Consider the following 24,339-nt stretch of genomic DNA (forward strand, 5'->3'; position numbering starts at 1 on the left):
GAAGCAGTTGATACTCCTAGTGGATCTTTGCAGAATTTAGTTACTATTTGCTCGGACGTTTCCCAGTCTTCCGAATCACCCGTGTCTTGTATGCCATAAAAGAGGAGATTAGAGCGCCTTGAGCGGTTTTCCAAATCGTATATTTTATCGTGCATTATCGATATATCACGCTCGCTGCTGCTGCTGCAAGACTGAGGCGACACTCCTGATGCAAACTTTGATTCTAAATGCTGGATTTGATTTTGCATTTTGGCTAGATTAACGTCTTGGCTTGAGATTGGTCTCTCTGAGGAAAGTGACTCAAGTTTAGCTTCAACTTCATGTACGCGTTTAGTTAGTACTTCAAGGTCATTTTTTAGTCCAATGTGTACGTGTAACACTTTGTTCACTGATTCCAACAAGTTAGAATTACTCGCTTCCAAGCGTTGTACGGCGCTGAATACCATGTCAAGTTTTTCTTCTTGTGCTTTCGTCATTGGACCAGGATTCGCTTCAATGTCTCCGCCTAGCAATAACAGGCGCCAAAGATACAGTGCTGTACGCGCAAACCGCTTGATACCGTTGGACATATCAGGGGGCCACGACACCGCAATGAGACAAGGATTGTTGCTACGATAACATGAAGCTTCAAGGTAACTAACCTGTACGAGTGCAAACGGTGAGCGAAACATTCCAACTGCGGTGGCGTGGCCCGAAGTGTGGAAGAAGGGTGCGTGGTTATATGCAGGCAGGTCAGCTGACATGGTTCCGAGTTGCCAGCAGAGTGGATGACTATCAATTAGGTTTGTCGGCACGACATCTGGTGGATCCCGGCCGCTTTTTGTAGAAAATGGCTCGCTGCTTAAGAACTGGTTGTGGTAGCAGCATTCGCTCAGCCGAGGCCGAGCCAGTGGTGCCGGTGGCGTGGAACAGGACTGGCCAAGCAACGCCGTGAACAGGACCTGTACGAGTGCAAACGGTGAGCGAAACATTCCAACTGCGGTGGCGTGGCCCCTAACATATGTCCATCTAGATTTTTTTATATTTATTTATTTAAGATATAAGGCACATGCTGTTTAGAAAATACTCACGGCAAACAATGTTTTAGTTTAGTTTCTTTGGCCCCTCGGCCCCTCCGATTTATGTCCATGGTCAGCTGGCCTGCGGCCTTTAATCGATATTCCTTGCATATTATGGCTCAATGTTGAGGACATTGAACCTGGTTGAATGGGGTTTAAATGGAGGGGGAAGATTTCATTTTGTAGAGTGTTGCTGCTTGGGATGGAGCAAGTAATATGCTGCTTCTCTTCGAGAAAAGGAGCCGGACCAGTCACGAAATGCGAGAAATCAATGGCTTGCATGGTAACTAGTACAGTCTCGCTTGGTTTACCAGTGAGAAACAGCATAATTAACAGCCTAACAAATACAATGGACAATCGCCAAATCGTTGGTCAATTAGGCATGTTAATGATGAGTCAGACTGGTTATTCTTTCGTGTTTGTCCGTTTCTAAACGTGTTGTGCACAGCTTCGTTTATTCGATGATGGGCCCCATTTTCACCAGAAAAAGAAAGAAAGAAAAGCGGCGTGTTCCTGTTGACGCGGCACGCGCAAGTAAAACGGATGGATGGGCAAGCCGCGCGTGTCACGTTCACACATATTGCTCAATAAAGTACTGTGGCGGTGTCGACATACCGGCCGCAACACTGATGGTAACGGCTGGTGGCACCGGTGGTAAGGGGAGCCGAAAGGAGCTAGAACCTCAGGGCACTACAAGAATATATTTCATGGTTTCTCACCTGCTTACTGCATATGTGTTCAAAGTACATGCATCTTTGGTATAGCACTGTACTCATAATGCAAAAATAAACGAATTAAAATGAATTGGTAAACTGAAAAACCAAGGTGAACCTTCAATAATTCACGAACAGGTAGGTTCACACTCAACTGACTCATGAAACAGTACGCTAGCTGTGCCAAGAATCTTAATTAGTCGTGCAATTAAGGGTCGTGACTGTCACGTGCAATGTCTTGGGGAAATGCGTGCAGAAGTAGGACAATAGCTGTTGCCCTGTCTTTGCTTATGCCCTATCAACTGATTAATCACTTATTAATTAGTTCGTTTTTATTTTCACATACTGCAGCCCAATTGGGCTATCACAGGAGTGGGTTTGTACATTCCATATAACAAAGTATTCTTCTGCACAAATAAACTTCAACGCCTTAAGAAACATGATAACTTCAAAATAAAAGATACAGTCAGTATAATAAACACAGCATGAATCAAGTTAATTTATACAAAAATTCCTCTAAAGGCAGTGACCTAGTTTCATCTGGGAGTAAGTTCCATTTCTCAATTGTATGAGGAAAGAAGCCATACTTAAACAGGTTAGTATGCGGTTGAAATGGTGCAAGGTTAAGTTTGTGGCTATTCCTAGTATGCTTCAATTTATCAGGAGACAGATAGTTGTTCTTTAATGAGTAGTGTCGGGTGTTAATTAGATTATGCAACAATTTAAGGCATTCATGGTCACGCCGCTTGGATAGAGGTTGTAAACCGATTTGTTATTTATTTATGTCATTATTCCAAACATTGGAGAGTTGGAATTACTCCTCACAAGGCACTATTGGCAATAAAATCACCTACAGTGCTTGTCGAATGCGTGCCGCAGTGCTACAATTGACCTGCAAAGGCGGGGCCGAATCCCTGCTTAGAAAACGGAAAAGAGGCCGGACTCTCCAAAGTAAACGCGACGTACCTGAAAGGAAAGTTCAGTTAACATGGACACCGGCTCACTCTGGGCTGGAAGGCAACGAACTTGCCCACCAGTTCGCCCGAGAGATGGAACACCGGGTTGAGGAAGGTGAGCCACAGTCCATATTTAGTTACAGAGACATTACGAGCCGTTATAAGACGGAGAGGCGCCGTTACCCCGATCCTCACAAATCGCTTAGCAGAGAACAGCAAGCGATCTAGAGGCAAATACAGGCAGGATCCTTCCCGCACCCTTACCTTCAAAAGAAAATGTACCCGGAAAAGTACGAGGAAGATTGTAACTTCTGCAAAACTCAGTTAGGCACGCTGCAACACGTCATTGGAGTATGCGATTTCATCAAGGCGATCCCCCCACCTCTTAACTGCCCCGCTACCCTACCCCTTCCCTCATCCACCCTTACCGAGCGATGGGAGACCTTGCTAACCAGCACCGCCCTTGAAGACCAGCTTGTCCTGATCTCCAAGGGCCAGGCGGCTAGGGAAGCATATGGGTCCCGTGAAGAGGGAACCACTTCCATCGACGGCGTCTAAGAAGATGTCGAGCTCGGCTCAATAAAGTTGTTTCTCTCTCTCTCTCTCGAGTCGCGGCTAACTTCGAGCACTGACTTTGTTGATCGCTACACTATATATTGTACTATTACACAGTACAATTATTTAGATTATTAATTAATACAGTAATAATATGTATATATAAAAATACTACTAATAATAATAATATTGATACAGATCTGCTACCACATCTGCATCTCCTTCCTTCATGGCACAGAAAATGTCTATGGAATTATTGCTGTCAAATAAATAAATATACTTCAGAGCATTGTTGCGTCGTCGTGGCAGTGTAGAATAAGAGACCGGCAACATCACTTCACAGCATTAACTCTTTATTGGTCCGACCTGTGCTCAGAAAAACACGTGGCACTCATAGCACAACAACCTAGCGGCAAGCATGGCGTGTCAAGGGCGTCACATGACTCGTCAAAGGTCGTAAGATAATCGCTGGTGCTATATTATATATATATATATATATATATATATATATATATATATATATATATATATATATATGCATGCCTTCTGCAAAGTGCAACACTACTTGCATCTCGCGTTCATTGATATCTTTCAATTGTTAGTAGGTGAAATGCAATCCACAGCAAAAGGATAAAGTAATGTATGCATACGTGTCAGTATAATCAAGGAGTATCAGGCTGGGCATCAGCCAAACTGATTCTTAATATCGGTAACTGTGGCGTGGAACGCATATGTCACCTTGAAGAAGACAAGTCTACTTGCTGAAATCTAGGCTCTTGCTTTCACCTCGTTCTCGTTTTGCTCATTGTCTTGACTTTTTAATTTCCCGCCTTCCAAGTGTTTCGTCTGAATTTGTATACATGGTATTTCACCACGCAGCCTACAAGATTGCAGATTCTTCTTCTATATGCATAGTTGGTATATAATTGCGAATCAGCAGCACAATAAAAAAATGTTTTCTTCTAGTATAACACTGAAGGATACAGAGCAGAAAATTTAGTGTGCCTACCTGGGCGTCATTTCACATATTTAAGAGGTGAATCATTTTCCGTTATGTTCGTGGGCCTTGCGCTAGTTCCTGCATCAAATTATATGTCATCAACCTGTACAGTTGGCACAACAGGAATTGACAAGACAAATTTTAGCACAGTCTGCCTTGTTTTACTTTTCTACATTTCTGTATGCAAGATATAACACAAACATTTCCGCTGAATATACTGTGCTTGTTGTGCAGGCCATGAATGAATGTATGGTGCTTATTGGCGCAAGGGCCAGGTATGGCCAAAAAGCGCCAGGTCCATGGTGATTTGTTCGCAATGTAGTTTCGAGTTCTATGAGGTTGATGTGAAGTAGCTGTAAAGGGCCTTAAAAATAGTCGCTCTATAGTGTGTGAAATCTCCCTGTAATAAGATTATGTTGGTCACAAACGACGTTTTCTAGGAGCATTAAAATCCACCGTGAAAGATTGGTGCAAAATAGAAAATATGTGAAATGGTAAAATTACCTTGAGCACTACTGTAAGGATTGGGAGGTCAATCCCACCGTTCGTAACGAGTTGTCACGGTTGGAGTCGGGAATGAATTAGGTGGTAGCTGGACAATGCCGTCGTCCAACCTTTCCACTCTGAGGACGTTGTTGAAGGAAAGGACTACTTCTCATCGAGAACGACGAATATGGATTTATTTACAGTATCTACATAAGGACGTTGCAGTTCACCAGTCTAGCATGACTGTGAGGAAAAGTACACTGAGCAGCCGCACAACAGCGGTTTATAAACACTCGGTCCTCCTTCGATCCCAAGGTGTGGGAAACGGCCGATCAGGCACCGTAGACGAGCCGCCTCTTTCCGCGAGGAATTATACGCACACGCTTCCGCAGAAGTTCACGGTCCTCAACCAACGTCAGACGGTCTTCGCAAAACTCGGCGCTGACGCCAGGAATGGCGCATTTTATTTCCCGAGCTGACCCCCGCAGCGCGGCCGCCGGTTCTCCATTGTCTTGTGTCTTGAAAGGCGCGTGAGAAGGGGCCTCCGAAGCCATTCTCTCGGCAACTCCCCTGCTCATAGCAGGTCATTTCATTTCATTTTATTTCATTTTATTACCTTGAAGACCCCTTGCGGGTTATTACATAAGTGGTGGGTGGCACAAAAATACAGGAGGTTACCCACTCTGTTATTTTACAGACAGTATACTCGTTACTTCTTCCACAAAGGCAGATGAAGTGGTGATGGCAGCGACGTGGTGGGGAAGGCCGTTCCAGTCTTTAGCTGTACGATGAAAAAATAATGACGAGCAGGTGACAGTGCGCGTGATAGGGCAAGCAAGAGTTAGTGGGTGGCCTGTGCGCAGCGATATGCGTGAAGGTGGTACAATGTAAGGTGCGTGGCGAAGCGAGCTGGTGTAGAATTTATGGAATAATGATAACCTCGCGATACGGCGACGGTGCGCTAGCATGTCCAAACCAGACTCTAGTTTTAATGGTGATACGCTGATATCATATCAGCATGTCTAGTGAATGTATCTTACGGCGCGGTTCTGTATGGATTCTAATGCGTTGCTGAGGTAAATCTGGTGAGGATGCCATATGGGTGGTGCGTATTCGAGTTTTGGCCTAACCAGTGTTTTATATGCTAGTTGTTTTACCTGTTGAGGAGCATTGCGGAGGTTGCATTTCAGAAATCCCAAGGTTTTGTTAGCAGATGATATGATGTTAGTTATATGCGACCACCAGTTTAAATCATGCGTGATCGTAATACCTAGGTACATAATAGAGTTTACAGTGTCGATTGGGATGTCATTAATTGTGTAGAGAAAGTCATGCCGATTACGGCTGCGGGAAATTGACATAGATTTACATTTATTATTGTTTAGTACCATTAATCATTAATCACACCAGGCGGTAATGTTGTTCAGGTCATTTTGAAGATAAATGCAGTCATTACTATTAATGGTAGTTCGATAGACATTGCGACCATCAGCAAAACTATGAATCTGAGAGGAAACATGCAATGGAAGATCGTTAATGTATATTAGGAACAAAAGGGGACCTAAGACTGAACCTTGGGGTACACCTGATGTTACGGGAAGAAATTCTGAGGTAATATTGTTAACACTGACGGGCTGTGATCGGTTACTAAGAATTTTTTTATCCATGTTAGGACATTGGGGTGGAAGTTCAAGCGAGAACGTTTTAATAATAAGCGTTGATGAGCTACTTTATCAAAAGCCTTTGCAAAGTCAAGAAAAATGATATCGGTCATAGTGTTAGTATCGAGATTCGAGTGTAGGTTATAAAGAAATGTAACTAATTCAGTGTCACATGACAACCCTTTACGGAAGCCATGTTGCGACGGATGATAAAAGTTATTACTGTTTAGCAAATTCATGACGTGTGAGTATATGACCTGTTCCATTATTTTGCAAATGAGTCTAGTTTTACATATTGGACGATAATTTAAGGGTGAACTACGGTTACCTGATTTGTAGACTGGAACGACCTTGCTCTTTTTCCACTCTTTAGGGAGCGCGCCTGATGATAGTGATTGGGAATACAGCAGGGTTAAATACATGGCAGAGATGCGCTTTGTGTTTTTTTAAAACTTTGACGTGACATCGTCAACACCGGCTGATGATGATAATTTGTGATTATCAATTAGTGCGGATATTCCATACGGTGAAAAAATAATATCCGGCATTGGAGCCATGACAGCAACCGGGAAAACAGGAAGAGGCACGTGTGGTTCGGTAGTAAACACAGATGAAAATGCATTGTTAAACAGTTTGGCCGAGTCATTATCAGGTAAAATTTCACAATCTATCGAGATTCTGACACCAGCGCATGACTGGCGATTGATAACCTGCCAAATATTTGGAGGGTTACTGCTGAGCATGCGGGGTAGGTCTGATTGAAAAGATGAGTGCTTCTGTTGCCGGATAGCTATCAGGTAGGCGCGTTCAGATACATGGTATTTTTCCCAGGAGCTAAAGCTCGGCCTCAGTTTAGCGGCGCGAAATAGACGTTTCTTTTTGCTTTCCAGTTTTTTTAGTGCGTTAGTGAACCATCGTTTGTTGCGATTGGAGCGAAGTAAGATACTTGTTATAAACTGCGCAGCGAGGTTAGTCATCTTATTTTGGAAGATTAACCAGTTTTCTCGTATTGAGCGACTTTCAAAACCTAATTCAAATGATTGATAGAAGCGACTAGCTCCTTGTTTATGGTGGTATAATTCCCTTTTTCGTACAGGGGGCTGTTTTCTGATCCGAAAGACGTACTACAGGTGAAAATGAGAAAACAGCGTGGATTACTTTGTGATCACTAAATTCGCGTAAGTAGCTAATGGAGGACATGCTTTCAGGATGAGTGGCTATTATGTGGTCTAGTATGTTAGCCGAGCCATGAGTTGCACGCGTTGGCTCTGTTATCATCTGGGAGAGGTTAAAATTAAGGCAGATATCTAAGAATTCTCTAGCTCCTGTCATGCTAGTAACTGCGCTAGAATAATTTGACCAATTGATATGTGGGTAATTGAAATCCCCAAAAAGCAAGATGCAAGCGTTCGGGAATTTTTATGTTAAATGGTTCAAGGTGTTATTGAAATGGCAGAGGAAGTCAGGATTAGTGTTGGGGGGACGATAACAGACGCGAAGAAGTAGTAGCTGCGGATAAGCACGAATGATAAGCCATACGACTTCTTGGTCAGTGGCCACAATAACTGTGGTGCACATTAGATGTTTTTTTTACTGCGATAACAAAGCCACCGCCCCGAGTACCCTGCCTACATTTACGAAAAACACCGAAATTCGGTAGTTCACTCAGAACTTTACAGCCAGTGACATCATTGGTAAGCCATGTTTCAGTTATTATAAGTAGGTCACTGCCAGATGAAGATACTAGATCTTATACGTGTTGTCTTTTCGGAAGAAAGCTTCTTACGTTAGTAAAAACAACAGAGATTGAAAAACATTCTCGGGGAACAGGCAGAGCACGTCGGGATGAATGCTGGTGACAACGCGGTAGCCATAGTTCTTTCACGGATTGGGAAGCTGGATCAAAATGTAGCGTTTTGAACCTATGAATAATGTTTTAAAGCGAAGAGAAACAGGAACTGATTGGCTTCGTGCAAAAGCGACTAGATGTTTTCGCGCGTTCTGTACCGGCTCAGAAAAATCCTCACCGATGCTGTATGAAGAGTTTTTAAGCTTGCGACAATTCGACATGATGGATTCTTTTGTTTTGAAGAAAGAACGACAATGATGGGCCGGTTACGACCAGGGATGCATCGACCAAGGCTATGTGCTCGCTCGATTTCCCTTGGCTCTAGGGAAACATTAACTGGTCAGAACACAGCCGAATGACCAGTTCTTCTGACAGAGCAAATGATTCAGATTTGTTAGTATTCGTAATGCCATAAAAGATCAAGTTATTGCGCCCAGAGCGATTATCGGCATCATCAAGGCGAGCTTCAAGGTTACAACCCGATGAACCGTCTCAGTGGTGTCGGTTTGCATGGTTCCGAGCTTCTGCCTCAAGGGCTCAATTTGTTGGCAGTTAGCTTCAACGCTTGTTAAACGTCTACTGAGTTCGACCAGGGCGTCATTAGTTGCCAGCAGCTGCTATTTAAGATCCTGGACTTCCGAGATGTCCTATTGTGTCGTTTCAGAACAGGACACACATTTGGCACGCATAACTCTTTACTTACTAAAAATCCTCCAAGCTGTGGTGGATACGGGGAGCGGTTGACCATCCTCCACGTCCTCCTCGAGTGTCGGGCAGCCGAATCTGAGAGAAATAAATATTTTCCCCTAGCATACCGGCACCACATCCCCCTTCATCCTGTAATGTTACTCGGCCCAGAACCGCTCTTTAACACCAACGCAGTCCTAGGTTTTCTGAACGATGCTATGTGGCAAGTTATTAGCCCCTCACGTTCGTAGCGTGTCCTCTCTTCAGAGGATGCCGCTGTGAGAGCTGTTTCGGAAAGCAAGTGCTTCTAGGCCCTTGGGTTTCGTAGCTCTGGCGAGGCAGTAATGTTAAGAACGGCACGCTGAGGTGCAAGTTTTGCCAGCCAGTTTCGACAGCGGCGTCAACTTTTCCTGGAACGCCACCGCAACCCTCTAGCCATACGGCGTCACTAAGTCTACTGCCTCCGCAGGACAATGCGAGACGTCCACCTCTCTGCGTCGCAGGACTGCCGAGATGGGTTCGACGAACCAGGCTTTGTGACTAAACACGCCACCGCCGACCTGAGGGGCTCAGCGGCTGTGCCTCTAGCATGTCCACTAACCCGCTGGTCTTCGCGATGCAGGTGTTTACCGAGGCAATCATCCTGATGCTTCTTCGTGTTCCGGCCGTCCCCGTTCCTTCGTGCATGCCAGTTGCGTGCGCATCATGGCCACACGCAAACGATGACCGGGTGGCGCATACGACGCATCTTCGTGCATCTACTATCAACGGAACTATACAATCGGTATCGCCCTCGCTGTTCTTGGGCCTCGGTAAAGCGAATCAAGCACCACCGTCATCGACAGCCACCTTCATGGCAGCTATAAATCATCCGCATCTGTGCGACTCATTTCGTGGGCTCAGCGTCTGTGCCCCTAGCATGTTCACTAACCCGCTGCTCTTCGCCATGCAGGTTGGTTCAGCACGCAGTCTATTTGCTAAAAGGACGTGCAATTATTTGTTGGTACAGCTGACGAGCCCCTAGTGTTTGTTTTCTATGGCGTGTGAGTGCTTTGCTGTTGCGCGTTTCCTGTTGCTGCAGTCAGGTGATATTGAGCTGAATCCTGCAACCCATACAGCGGCAGTCTTAGAGGAGCTAAAGAAATTATCTTCTGGGCAATCCTAACTTCTCTCGGAAGTCCAGGATCTTAAACATCAGCTGCTGGCAACTAATGACGCCCTGGTCGAACTTAGTAGACGTTTAACAAGCGTTGAAGCTAACTGCCAACAAATTGAGCCCTTGAGGCAGCAGCTCGGAACCATGCAAGCCGACACCACTGAGACGGTTCATCGGGTTTGTAACCTTGAAGCTCGCCTAACACCTAGGACTGCGTTGGTGTCAAAGAGCGGTTCTGGGCCGAGTAACATTACAGGATGAAGGGGGATGTGCTGCCGGTATGCTAGGGGAAAATATTTTCTCTCAGATTCGGCTGCCCGACACTCGAGGAGGGCGTGGAGGATGGTCAGCCGCTCCCCGCATCTACCACAGCTTGGAGCATTTTTAGTAAGTAAATAGTTATGCGTGCCAAATGTGTGTCGTATTCTGAAACGACACAATAGGACATCTGTTTGCCGTGATGTTGTTGCGGAGGGCCAAGAACCTAACTGTGGCTTTATAACATGCAGTTTCTTATTTATTTCTTCGTCCCACATGCGTTACCAGTGGTTTCGTAGTTTCCTTCTTAAGAAAGGCTTTAGGTCTGTGACAGGGACAATAGGATTACCTGCATGCAATGAAATTCATGTGGCCATCTGGTCCGCTATAACGTTAACCTCGATGTCCCTATGTCCAGGCACCCAGCATCTAATCACATGTTGGCTAGATATATATGCTTTACACAGGACGGAATAGAGTTCATTCATTACCGGATTTTTTGTGGTTATAAAATTGCATGAAGGCCTTCAAAAAACTAAGAGAGTCCGTATATATAACTGATTTCTGGAGTTTAGATTTTTTATATGCTTTACAGCCGACAATAGGAAGTAGGCCTCAGCCTTCTGTTGACAAGTGACCCTTAGCATAGTCTTCTGTCTGCTGTCGACACGTGACCGTTAGCGTAGTTCCTGACAGCTGCTTCAGAATCGGAAAAAACGACAGCTGCGTCCATGCACGTGGTAGTTGCTGGGGCGATCGCCATCTGTTCTGCAGTGTCAGGGTTTTCTGCACGGACTGTGGCAGGCGCTAGCTCTCTGCCCTAAGAATCTATGACGTTCAGGGCGTAAGCATTTCTTTGCGGGTATTTGGCTCCGTCGGTGTATCTGGCATCCGGATCTTGCCTGTGTGTTCGTCGTAGGGCATCCATTCGGGCTTGTCTTCTTTTTTTGTGGTACGTGAGGTGCATGTTGCGTGTAATTCGTGCTATGCACATGTATTCGCGGATGTTTGGAGTAATTTTTTCTTTTCGGTCCGTGGTGGCCTATAAAGGTTTTACAGTAGTTCAGCCGTTGCAGCACTGATCTCCCGGTTGGCATGAGCTTAAGTCATTCTAACTGACTGCTTTTATGAGCTTCCGCTAATTCTTGCCAGGTGTTGTGTATGCCCATCTTGAGAAGTCTCGTAGTCAAAGCCGTAGATGGTAGGCCCAGGGCGGTTTTGATGGCTTTGCATGTTTGAATGTTAATTTTTTCTACCTCTGAGGAGATCTAGAAAATTGGCCAATGTATATGATGAACAGGTTGGCAGAGTAATGAGTTGAGGTAACGTGAAATGTAGAGAGGAATGAAATAAAATATGCCATTGAGCGTCAGCAGCTGTGACAGATTCTGTTGTCCAGTTATGAATGAAGAAATTAAAATTGCCATAAATGATCACAGTAGAATGCCAAAATAGCATAAGCACTTCATTTAGAATGTTTTGAAACTCGCTTGAAAATGCATAATTTAGATCCGGAGGGCAGTAGTATGCACTTATGATAACATTCTGCTTCAGCATTGAAGTGGAGTATGAAAGTCTGAGAGTGTGTTGGTTGCATATACTACATTTAGTTACATTTATATATACTGGATGAGTGAGGGGCATATGAACACACTTAGTGCTGCTTTCCAACTGAGTTTATTCAATCCATTGAGCGACCTGACTTTAAACCTCATGTCAAGTCAAGTCAATTTATTTCAGCATTTCTTTTGTACAAACATTCCGCAGGTGACTGTTCAAATCAATGCACATTCATTTGCCCATATCTACTGTTTGTTCTATATTGATTTCTCTTTTACGAGTAAGCACGCTGTATTACATGGGATATTGCAATGAAACATTGAAGGCCATAATAATGAAAATAGTGTGGCCTTTGAAAACAAGAAGCATGGACATGCCATCAAAATGACAGCAAAAATAAAGAATAAATAATTGTTTGTTAAAAAAGAAGCCTAATAAACTCGTAACCCAGCATGATGGAAATACTACCTGTGGTGTCCACAATTTAGCTAGTGGGGAGGCCTGAATGGTCGGCTCAACAAGATATGCCACTGGTCAGGTATTTTGGAGGCTATACCACAAAAAACTACCAACTGTTCACAGCTGTATTGATGATGAAATGCTTGTACACAGTTTTAGTGTGACAATTCCATCTGTGTGAGAAAACTCATGATTAAATCACCAATGACATGCCTCTTAGCTCTTGAAAGTTGAGCTGCATGATTGGTATGCTGTGTATATCACTGACATTAAGCACTAGACTAGCAATAGCAGAGTAACAGGGGAATCACCCATTGGAATCACCTCTGAAAATTTAGTCAGTGTAGTTAGAGAGCTCTTCTGAATCACCTTTCTAACAGCGGAGTAACACTGATCAATTTGGAACAATACATTTGTGTTTCTCTGACATGACCCAAATACCTCAAATGGATCCCGACACATATGGGAGAAGTAACCATAAATGGCCCTCCCAACCTCAATGAGAAGGCCCACCGAGCCGCGAGAGAACTAACTCACCGCGGCACGCACAGTGACGGCCCAACACCCCGCAACCCCCTGGGAAAGGGAAGGACTGCGGGGAGGCGACGACAACGAAGTAGCGATACGAAACAACAGGGGCAGACTGGTCACGTACCAGGACATACTGACACACTATACGAAACAAAGAGAAACATACCCCCAACCCCGCAAACAACTCGACAGGTTTCAAAAAACAGATTGGAGAAGGTTGCAAACCAGAACGTTCCGAAACCCAGCACATTTAAACAGAGCAAATTCAACACAATACCCAGACGCGAGCTGCAAGCTCTGCAAGCACGAACACGCAGACAAGGCACATATCATATGCAAGCTCACACAGATCAGATCAATATATGTAGAGGACAAGATAGAACCGGACCTTCTCGAAGAGCGATGACTAAGCGCTCTGACTAGCTCGGAACTACACGACCAACTATGGGCTATCCAGTGGGCCCGGCAGTGGTGGAAAGGCTATGCCTCACCGCACATAGTGTCCGGGTGGCCTGAGCCCAGGCTGGAAACCTTGCAGATCCTTTTCTCATTAAAGTTTTTTTTCCGTACGTCCCTCCCTGGTTAAAAAAAATGTACCTTCCTAAACGCCATGCGCATCTTTAGAGACACGACTTATAGAGATACGTTGGCAATTTATTCTCTGCACCATGGATGCTAAAAAGTCTCGAAAGGCAAAATGCTACTCGCTGATAGATGCTTCATTTAAAAGAACATTTGCCGCTTTTACACACAATGCTTTGTTTAAGGTCACACTCAGAGCAAGTGAACAGCACAATTAGGCCTATAATTCCCTGCCTGTAATGATCTTTTGTACAAGCTTGCTGTGAAACAGTACTGCATGAAGCTACACTGGCTCTCTACAACTGCAGAAGTTTACTCTCTTCATTCAGGCCACAGCGACATTTCTTTCAAGTCATAATAAGTGAGCCAAAATGCCTGTGCTGACATTATCAAAATTACGCATTTCCTGTTGATAAATTGCAGTTAAGGATACTGCGTCCTTGGCAGTGCTGGCAAAATTAATGCAACAATGGCTGTCAAATTTGAGCGTAAAACCCTATGTTGCATCGGAGCAAACTTTCCGGGGTAGAAAGATGGTAAGTGAGCCTGGCACATGAGGTTCGGGTAGATACATGTTCTTGATGTTGTTGTGTTCTTTGTTATCTGCCATGGCATTGAAAAGGTCAGAGATGTGTCCCTGTACCTAGTGTGAGCAAGCTTTAAAAGTTAGTAGTTGTGAAGCCTGTGTGTCTTCTCAAAAAGCTACGTTGCTTTACTGTGTTGCTTCAGCTGTTAAATGGCACTCAAGGAATTGATGTGTCTGTATTTGGGTGATGTTTGATAAAAATGGGGCTGCCTCATTGGTGCCATGTGTGACTTTACCGTGTACCAGCCCTAATCTGCAGACTCTTGTCATGTATGGTATGAAGCTCAAAAGGAGCTGCAGACATCCATTGTATATTCCTTGTTTTTATAATGAAGGAAGTACTTAAGGCTGACTGATACTATGCTTCCATCTCCTGTAATAGCAGCGTCTGTACAAAATACATTGGTCCAAAGGAACATCAGTCTACAGCCGTGCCATGGCCTTATGTCTGTTTTTACACCAAAGCAATCAGAAGTGACTGCAACATGCAGCCTCTTTACCTCACATGCTCATTCACGTTGAATTAGCAATGCTGCCATGGTGTTCACCTTGGCATGTTCTTGTGCGAACAGAGGGAGAGCAGCTATTGCTCTCATCACGTTCTGAATAATGATCTCAATCTGGTCCCTCTGCTTCTGTGAGAGCCAGTAAAACTGAGCCTGATAAATAATAGGTGACTGGAGTACAGACCAAATAACATTACTGGCTACTTTGATACAATCTGCTCCACATTGAGAATCAATCCTTCATATCAGGTGGAAGGTTGACATTGGTGTCTTCTTTATTTTACCTAGCAAATTTGATTTTGTTCTGGATTGGTGAACATTGAGACCAAAAATCCGTACTTCTATTTGAGGTAACAAGGATCAGTGCCGTAGCCAGGAATATTTTCGTACATGTGTTGGGGGGGGGAGGGGTGTCGCGGAGGGCAGGGGGCAGGTGAGCATTTTCTGCACATCGTCTTATGCCAGATAAACAGAAATTGTGGGTTTGGGGGCAAGGAGTTACGTTCCCGGTGTAGAGCATGTTGCAAGGCAATGCCGGTCAAGTCTGGTGTGGTTGGAAACGCCTTTCTCAAACTAGTTGCTAAGGATTGCTAGAAAGCAATATTGTGGCTCCTTTTCCGCGCAGCAAGGTGTGTATTGTCCAAAATGAGTGATGGACGAATGATGGATGTCGCTGCACTTATTGCCGCCTGCAAATGTGAGCCACTATTCAGGAGCACAGCAGTACTGGGCGGTAGTGCTAGTAGATTGACATAATTAGCAAAGCTTCATTATGAGTACACTAGCGTTAAATGTCATTTTTGATTAAAATGGTTGTAACACATGAGTAGGCTTTGTTTTTTGTAGCCATTATCTGGATTTCGTGCACCCCCTGGAAGGGTTGTATTATTCTTCAATCACTCTGAGAACAAACATTTGCTTGTGAGTACTTCTTGCTACTTTTATTATTGATTTTTTTTCCTGATACTCAGATCCCCGTCTTTGCAATGTGGCATCTGGCTGTTTATGTTAGGAATGCAGACTTGTATGACGTTAACATATCTGAAAAGAAGCAGTATACACATTGAATACTAGAATTATAGAAAGCCACTGCTGTAAAATTAATTGTGAATCTCGGAAAAGGTCAGCCTAATTGGCCACCAAGAATAATTTACTGAAGCTATAAAAGATGCTTTTCTGGATAAATTTTCCAAGACAAATTCAGCAATATGCGTATCATGTTTGACGAGAATTCACAATTACCTGAAACATATTTGCTTTGAGGATTAGTCCCAGGTGCCACAAGCACACTTAATGCAGAGGCTTGAAAGGAATACAATGACAGCCACACACCTCTACCACGTGGAATAAAAAAATCCCAGATGGTAGCACACTACTCACCGAGTTAAAAAACAAACACATTTTGTCATTTATTGAACTTGCTCTTTATTTTTAAATGTTCAATTCAGAACAAGTCACTGCAAAGTATATTAATGTTTATGTCGGTTTCCATATTACATGCCCCTCGGTGGAAACAAAATGCTACACATACGTAATCAATCATGCATGCCCTCCTACAAAGAGCGCATTTTCTGGATGGAAATGGAGTGAATCACGTCACATGTGGCTGGGCTCATTTGTAGTTGCAGGTAAATTTGATTACTGAAAGCACTAAGGGCAAGTAATATTAGTATAAAATTTATTTCCATTAGTGGTTTGCACGGTCGGTGCGTCCCTGAGCCCAGGGCTCCACTGGTCTCTGTGGTTTGCTGGACTTGATCGAGAAGAGCTCTCTGGCTCTCTACGTCTTACCTACAAGCCAAACACCCCAGTGCCTGTTACTTGGCACTTGCGCCGTAAGGGGCGAATTGTAATTTGAAGGCTGTAGTTTCTACTTCATGTTATATGGGCAAGAGTTGGGAGCTACCCGCACCAAGAACGCATACTTTCATAGAGTGCAGGGTGTATCTTACTGAGTATTTGTAGGTGTAGATATGTGTTAGTCTGTACACAGCGCCAATCCCTGGCCTGTTCTTCCATAGGGTTGAAGTGCGGGCGGCTCTGTTTTTGTCTCTCTTTTTTCTGGTTTTCGAAGGTGTCGTGTGGGTCAATGGGGGTTCTTTGAAAGGACTGACTAGTGCTCGGATGCTTATTGCACGGGCAGTGCGGTCTGCCCTCTCATTTCCCTCGAGTCCAGAGTGCGCCAGGCACCAAATTACCACCTGGTGCAATTCTGTGAATTTCGTGTGGAACGGTACCCGTCATGTACGAACAGCGTGCTGCCTTAGAGTCCATCATGGCCAATGCAGATTGTTCCTTTTGCTTCTGTATCACGAAAGGCCAGTGATATGGCTGCTGCATCCATGTTCCAGGTCAAAGGGTTCCGAATGGAGGTTGTTATCCCTGTGGACCAATTGAAGGCCACTATCGTGAATTTGTCTGGTGCCACTCTACATGCATCTGTGTAGCATAAATCTGGATTGCTTTCACATTTCTTTTGTAACGCCTTTGATTGCACTTTTCTTCCGCTTTGGTGATGTTCCGTGCTCATATTATTTGGTATTGGTGAAACTAGATTTTTCTCTCTTGTTTGTCTGGGTAGAAAAACTGTTTTTTCCCAACCATACTGCACTACCAGGGGATATCGCACCTTTTGTAACAGGGCCTTTCCTTGTTTTGTAGAATTCAGTTGTTCTCTCTGAGGGCAGGTCGCCATTTAGTCATGGTGTCGTTCTGCAGGCGACTACATGAAGTTGTCTCTCTCTCTCTCTCTCTGAGGCGTGACCACTGCCGTGTCATCTTCTTCATATGTGTTGCGAATAATACCAAGAGCCTCCAGCTTTTTGGCGCTTGTGTTTTTGGGAGCCCTAGCTGCCCTGATGATGGAGCTCACTTTAGACATTTCAGCCTTATTTAGTTTTTGAAAGGGGGGGGGGGGCTATAGGTCACCCTGCTAATATTGAATGCTTGCCCAAGTCTGACTACCTCCGCTTCTTTGAAGCCTCTTTGTTGTTTTGTGGCTCCGTGGATCATTTGCGCCACATTCCTTGTTCTTTGTTAAAACTGTTTCTAGCATGCGTGATGCGCTGACGTTGTCCTGATACAACTCAGAATACATTCAGGCATGTGGACACCAAGGGCAAGACACAAAAATAATGAGATTGGCTAGATGGTTTCTTTTGATGCAGTGAAACGTAACTAAAGTCTAAGTATGCATTCGCACGACATCTGCACATGAACACGGTACTAAAATACATCAAAGCCTGACCAAGCATACAAATTCGAAGGACTCTTTGAATTTATTCCATTTATCCTTCTCAGCAATGGTCAAGCGTGCAGTAGATGTCTATGAAAACGCTTTTAGTGTATGCATACAGAAAAAAAACTGTAGGCTCTAACTGCCTGAAACTGTGATATCTAATGCACAAGCTTTTCTGCATAGACAATTTGGTACAAGGAAGTGCTGGTACAGATTTCCCAGTGAAAATGCGTGCAGTTTGAAGCTTATTTCACAAAACTGATAAAATGAACCTAATTGTGTGCGCACACTGCGTGCCTCCATTTAACACAGAAACAGGCTGACTGTTCGCACTGTACACCCGTGAGCAAAAGTATACGGACCACGGGAGCGCGTGCCAAACTGCATCGACGCGCAGTCTACCGACGCGGTGCCTGCTGTCGAGAGGGCCGCTAGATCAGCGGTGCGCATACGCGTCCCATCATATTTGCTGGCCTGACATGTAGCTTTGCCTGACGTCGCTGTGGTGCTCATGGACTAAACGTCCACTGGGCGTCGTTTTCGCTGCACCGTCGCATCTGGGCCATTGTTTTACGCAGCGGCTGCAGCTGGGCTGGTACGCGCGTCCGCCACGCATTTCTTTGGGAAATTATCGCACGCCGCACTGCCTTCTCTGACGTCTTTAGATGACTCGCACAAAGTGGCCTTCTGTGGCTTTGCGTTATCTCGAACTGTTCCAATGCTTGCTGCCGCAGGTAGAAGCAAGGTTTTGCAATCGGTGTCCGCCGTCGCATTAAGAAGTAGAACTGAGCTGCAGGGGCTACAATGCTGCGCAAGAAGCAGGATGCTGAAAGGAGAAATTAGCGGCACCGTACTGCCTTTATTTCTTCAAGCCCTTCAGCAAGGCTTGAACATGAAACGCATGCGAGGGTGCCACTGCAGACAGCAGCGGCAACGCTGACACATGCGCGAGAATATAAAATCAAGTGCAGGTGTGCGGTGCACGCTGCCGTGAAGTTCCAATTACGGTTGCCTCCTTGCGAATCGGGTCGGGGTGACCGACCTGAATCACTGGTCGGGGTGACCATTGACAGACTGCGGTCTTGAGGGCCCTTAGGACGAGCCAACGTGTTGTTGTTATTTTCGTAGATTATAATTTTCACAACTGTATGCATGATTTCACTACGCTGTCAATTTTCCATAGGGGGAGATGACTCCTCAAAGGTGCCGTGGTATCCACTTGTAACGCGATGCCACGAGGAGATCCCGACCAGTGATTCAGGTCCGTAACCCCGACCCGATTCGCAAGGAGGCAACCGTAATTGTAACTTCACGGCAGCGTGCACCGCACAGCTGCACCTGATTTTATATTCTCGCGCATGTGTAAGCGTTACCGCTGCTGTCTGTAGTGGCACCCTCGCGTGCATTTCTTGCTCAAGCCTTGTTAAAGGGTTTGAAGAAATAAAGGCAGTACGGTGCCGCTAATTTCTCCTTTTAGCATCCTGCTGCTTGCGGAGCATAGTAGCCCCTGCAGCTCAATTCTACTTCTTAACTCGACGGCGGACACCGATTGCAAAACCTTGCTTCTACCTGCGGCAGCAAGCATTGGAACAGTTGGAGATAACGAAGCCACAGAAGGCCACTTTGTGCGAGTCATCTAAAGGCGTCAGATAAGGCAGTGCGGCGTGCGATAATTCGCCCAAAGACAAGTGTGGCGGACGCACGTGCCAGCCCAGCTGCAGCCGCTGCGTAAAACAATGGCCCAGATGCGACAGAGCCGCGCAAACGACGCCCAGTGGACGTTTAGTCTACGAGCACCACAGTGGCGTCGGGCAAAGCATCATGTCAGGCCAGCAGATATGATGGGACGAGCACGCGCACCGCTGCTCTAGCGGCCCTCTCGACAGCAGGCACCGCGTCGGTAGACGGCGCGTCAATGCAGTTGGGCACGCGCTCCCGTGTTCCGTATACTTTTGCTCACGGGTGTACATGCTGCATAAAGGCGGAACCGCATGGCGCGATTGCAGGCGCGATTGACGCGCGGATGGTGGGACGCGCGCGTCATTTTGTCGCGTGCCCCGCAGGATCCATCACGAAATCGCGCCGCCGCGTGCTGCTGCTCGGAGTAGAAAAAAACGCGTCGCGCACGCGCGTCCACCAATCAGAGTTCAGGTAAGTCACGTGGCATTTGGTCACATGATATTTTGGTTCTTTTTTGCCACCAGATGGCCCTGGTCTCTGCGCATCTCGACGGAACCTCCGTGGAGCATTTTTTTTTTCTGCGCAGAACTGGCGCGTGCGTCAAATAAAAACACGTGCTTTCGTGATTTCGTTCGCGCATCGTGATATGGACAAGGCCACTATGGACAAGGCAACCTTGTACGAGGCCCTCATAACCGAAGTTCAGAAGCGTCGCGTCCGGTGGGACGTACGCGACAGGCACTACAAGAATAATATGAAACGGTACCAGGCTTGGCGAGCAATAGCAGATGCCCTCAGCGTAGACGGTATGTACCAAATGTGTGCACACATGGTGTGGGTGCCCTGCTTGTTCTATGTACATTCGCCTCGACAAGCGTGTGAACTTGGCATGTTTACCCGCCGTTTGCGTACTTATCTCGCAGGCACAGAACGTGCCGCCGCACTTTCTTTGTTTATTTGCGAGAGAAAAAGTTTGATCACAAGCTGTGTTGTTTCTTCACATCTGACTGGCATGAATATGCCTGTAAAAAAATACTAGCAGAAGGAAGCTAGCGTGGACTGATGCCGGCTTCTCGATTTTGTTTTTTCTTTCCCGCAGAAAATAAATTTATGCAGCACATTTCATTAGTTGCATCACCTTCCTGCGAGCGCATATATGTTGCTCACACTAACACTTTGTTACTGCTTTACAGTGACGCAAGTAATGAAGCGGTGGAAATCCCTACGCGGCACTTTCATGAAAAAACGCAAAGTGACAACAACGAAAAGTGGCGCCGGCGCGGACAGTGTTTTCACTGTGCGGTGGCCCCATTACAACCAACTACTGTTTCTCCTTGACACAATGGAATATCCTGAGTGAGTATTTCTTTTGAATTTCTAGGGCACCTATTTTATGAAACCTTATTGTTGCACAGTAGGATCTGCTAAAAAAATAATGTTCTAGAGATTTACCTTCCCTTCAACCTCAGCATTTAACACATTCTTTTCAGCTGTTTTCACCGGGGAAGACCACTTTGACGTTCCATATGTACCCGATGTTGACTTCCCATATATGGAACCGATCGAAATACCTGCCGAGGGCATAATACTTCTAATTAATAACCTTAACTTATCCACTTCAGCCGGCACTGAAAATATGAACTCTAAAATTCTTAAAAACGCTATCTCCATTCCTGCTAACATTTTATACCGCCTTTTCAGGCAATTTTTGGTTGTAGTTTTTCTTCGTACTGTAATCATTGTGATTGGTACACTCTATAGTTATTGTTTGCAGTTTTGCCATATGTATAATGCCAGCCAATATATTTTTTTTGTGATGTCCTCTTTCCTGCCCAACCTTATATTGCCGTCATACCACTTTATTATCAATTCATCCATTTATTTGAGCTAAATTGCAAATTTGAGCCGTATCTACTCCGTCGACTCACTTTGAACTTTTATCAACCCCTTACTCAATGTCCTGTCAAGGTGCCTATAAGGTATTTTCAATGAATAAATCGGGCACATTACACAGTCATATGTGCATAAGGTAAACTTTTCAAATCTACTGTGTATATTTAAATTAATCCTGCTTATAATAGTGTCGAAGTGTTGGGAATAGCTTCCATGTTTGATTTATCTGCATGTTTGATTTTATTCATAATCAGCTTATCACAAGTTGCAAAATGTTCAGGCCACAAGTCATGGTAGCTTTACACAAATGTTGAAATATAGCGTGAATTTGCAATGTGTATTATCCATGCAGGACAAGCGGGAACCTCGTGGATATTCAAGACATCGACTCATTCGACGAAACAAGCACCGCATATCTTCAGACTGAAAGAACTAGCATCATAGACATTGAAGCCAATCTGGTTGCTAGCAACTTTCCTACCACCCCTGGGCAGGAAGACGGGAGTGGATGCTCCAGCCCCACGTCAGCGCCATCACCAGCCAGCAGCGCATCATCTGGTCCACAGAAAAGGAAACGGGGCCATGACAAGGTCTTTGAAAGAGAAATAGGAATCCTGGGAGAATTGGCTTCAAAACGAGCCGATGCTTCTGAACTATTCGGGCTTTTTATAGGGGACAAGCACAGACGAGTCCCCCAACATCGGCGAGGACAATGTGAGTTGGAACTACTGCAAGTTGCTGCTCGGTATGTGGACAATCAGTAAAGCTGTCAGTGAAGAACGGGAAGTTGTCAGTCTCTTTTGAAGAAGGAAGTTCGGCAAACAGTGAAAAATAAATTAGTTAAAGAAACATTTATTAAAATACAGTTTTTCTTCTGACGCCTGACATCTTTTTCCAGCCGAATAGTTACACAATATTGAGTCACTATTCTTGCACTTCTTCATCAGCGGGTTCATCAATTTCCAGTAATTTCCACTGCCAGGGAACTTTTCCTTCATTCGCAAAGTACGCTGCATACTGCTTGCGAACCTGCAATGCCGAGTGAGCACACTTCCGCGCATGCGTTGGCTGCAGGCCAAATGTTGCCGAATCTGTGTCGGTTGTTGCTCTCCACGCACCGTCAGTCATATTGCCATATACATCTTCATGGTCGGCAAATCAAACTGGGCTATATGAAGAGCGACCGTTGGACTCCATGCACAAAAAATTGTGCAACACACACGCTGCCTTCACAGCCCGTTTGGCGTTTTCGGGACTCAGGTTGATGGGGCCGCGAAAGATTCTGAACCGTGCCCGCAGAATGCCAAAGGCATTCTCTGCACCTCTCCTGCAAAAGTAAAGGAAAATGCATTCACAGCAAGGCGATTCGTACAAACGAAAAATTCGGCTTTCATGTGCAAATAATTTTAATTGTGCTAAGTATACAACAAAGTAAATAAATTTGAAGTTGCACAGCAGGGAAAAAAACGAGCTCAGAATCAGAGTAGAAGTTTGGGGCAGCAATAACAAAGCAGGAAACAGTGTATTTAACTGTTAATTAGAAACAAAGAAGAATAGCAGGTAATTCGTTGTACCACGTATTCAGGGGTGTAGCATAATGTTGAAACCACAACTTTTTTTTGTCTCAGCTTTTGCAGTAATACTTCCCTTCTCAAGTTGCCGCTTAGCTTAAAAGCACTTCTTGTTGGGCTAGTTGGTAGCTGTTGATTATAAAATATGAAGACGCCAAATAAACGCCCTGCCCCGTTCTCTTCTCTTGTGTGTGTCTGTATATTTGGCGTCTTCATATTTTATAATCCCGCTTAGCTATTCTGTGTTCTCATGCTGAACAAAAGGGGAAACGCACAAGAAGAGAGCAGACAACAGAAACATTACATCTGTGTGATCTATTTTCCTGTCGAAGCTTTATACCCAATGCTCCCCTTTTATTTAGTGTGGATGAATACACAACTAGCCAATTTATCTAATCTACCAAAGTTTTAATTTTGTTACAATCATACCAAGGAACTTGCTTTGCATGAGAGCATAATTATGGTGTCAAAATAAACACTAATAGAAAATGATGTACTTTTCCTTTCAAGAGGATATGGAAAATACACACACCGTGCACGGCTCAGACGGTAATTGAATATTCGCTCAGCAGGGTCTCCCCTATATCCAGGGAATGGTCTCATGAAGTCTTCTCGCAGCTGAAAAGCCTCGTCCCCTATAAAGGCAAACGGGAGTGTTTTGTGGGAGCCAGGCAGCTGTGAATGCGAAGGCAGCTGCAGCAGACCAGCATGCAGTTGTCAGCCAATTGGAAAGCATTTGAAGGCGCCTCCATCACTTATGCGGCCAGGAGCCCCAACGTCGACGAGACGAAACAGATATCCGCTGTCTGCTACAGCCATAAGCACGATTGAAAATGTGCCCTGTAACAAATAAGCACAAAAAGGCACTTTTGAGCAATAGACATGGCCACAGGAAAAAGTAAAAAACAAATTGGATAGGAGGCAGCATTGATACGCAGAAAATTTCAAGGCCTAAAAACAGTTCATGTTCAAGTAAGTGAATCTGTCAGTGGTTGAACGCGCGCAATCATACACCTATTTGTACAAGGTTGAACACCCCAATTATCTCATCTAAATAAAAACATTCGAATATTCATTACTTATGTGTCGTTTACCTTATAATTGTAGTATAGGCTGCCAGAGTTTGCTGGTGCCACAATCTGAACGTGTTTGCCATCCACTGATCCGAGGCAGTTCGGAAACTGCCACCACTTCCAGAAGCCATCAGCAATGTTCCGCCGCATTTGCTCATTTGGAGGCTGCAAGGATACAAGCCACATCAGTGATGCCCATTACATGAAATAGTTAATACACAATTCTGACAAAAGTTGTGCCTCAGGTAAAAGCCACCACTGGCTTTAAGTGAGTCTAGATA

General features: G+C 44.9%; 1 protein-coding gene and 1 pseudogene across 1 annotated transcript; one reads left to right on the forward strand and one right to left on the reverse strand.

Annotated features, from left to right (window-relative positions):
• Positions 1–854: 854 nt before the first annotated feature.
• LOC139052090 (uncharacterized) lies at positions 855–22,193 on the forward strand. Its single transcript, XM_070529164.1, has 4 exons — positions 855–958; positions 10,429–10,508; positions 20,715–20,877; positions 21,767–22,193. Coding segments are annotated over exons 2-4 (576 nt in total). The 5' UTR covers positions 855–958; positions 10,429–10,507; the 3' UTR covers positions 22,179–22,193.
• A 145-nt stretch (positions 22,194–22,338) lies between these two features.
• LOC139052100 (uncharacterized) lies at positions 22,339–23,804 on the reverse strand (annotated as a pseudogene).
• Between the last annotated feature and the right edge of the window lie 535 nt (positions 23,805–24,339).

The sequence above is a fragment of the Dermacentor albipictus genome, unplaced genomic scaffold (assembly GCF_038994185.2).
Source record: "Dermacentor albipictus isolate Rhodes 1998 colony unplaced genomic scaffold, USDA_Dalb.pri_finalv2 scaffold_18, whole genome shotgun sequence".
NCBI classification, from domain to species: domain Eukaryota; kingdom Metazoa; phylum Arthropoda; class Arachnida; order Ixodida; family Ixodidae; genus Dermacentor; species Dermacentor albipictus.

Excerpts from the sequence above, each read along its gene's own strand:
- LOC139052090 (XM_070529164.1), top strand. Across the intron at positions 20,878-21,766 it reads GACACAATGGAATATCCTGA|GACAAGCGGGAACCTCGTGG; the intron begins GTGAGTATTTCT and ends TTATCCATGCAG.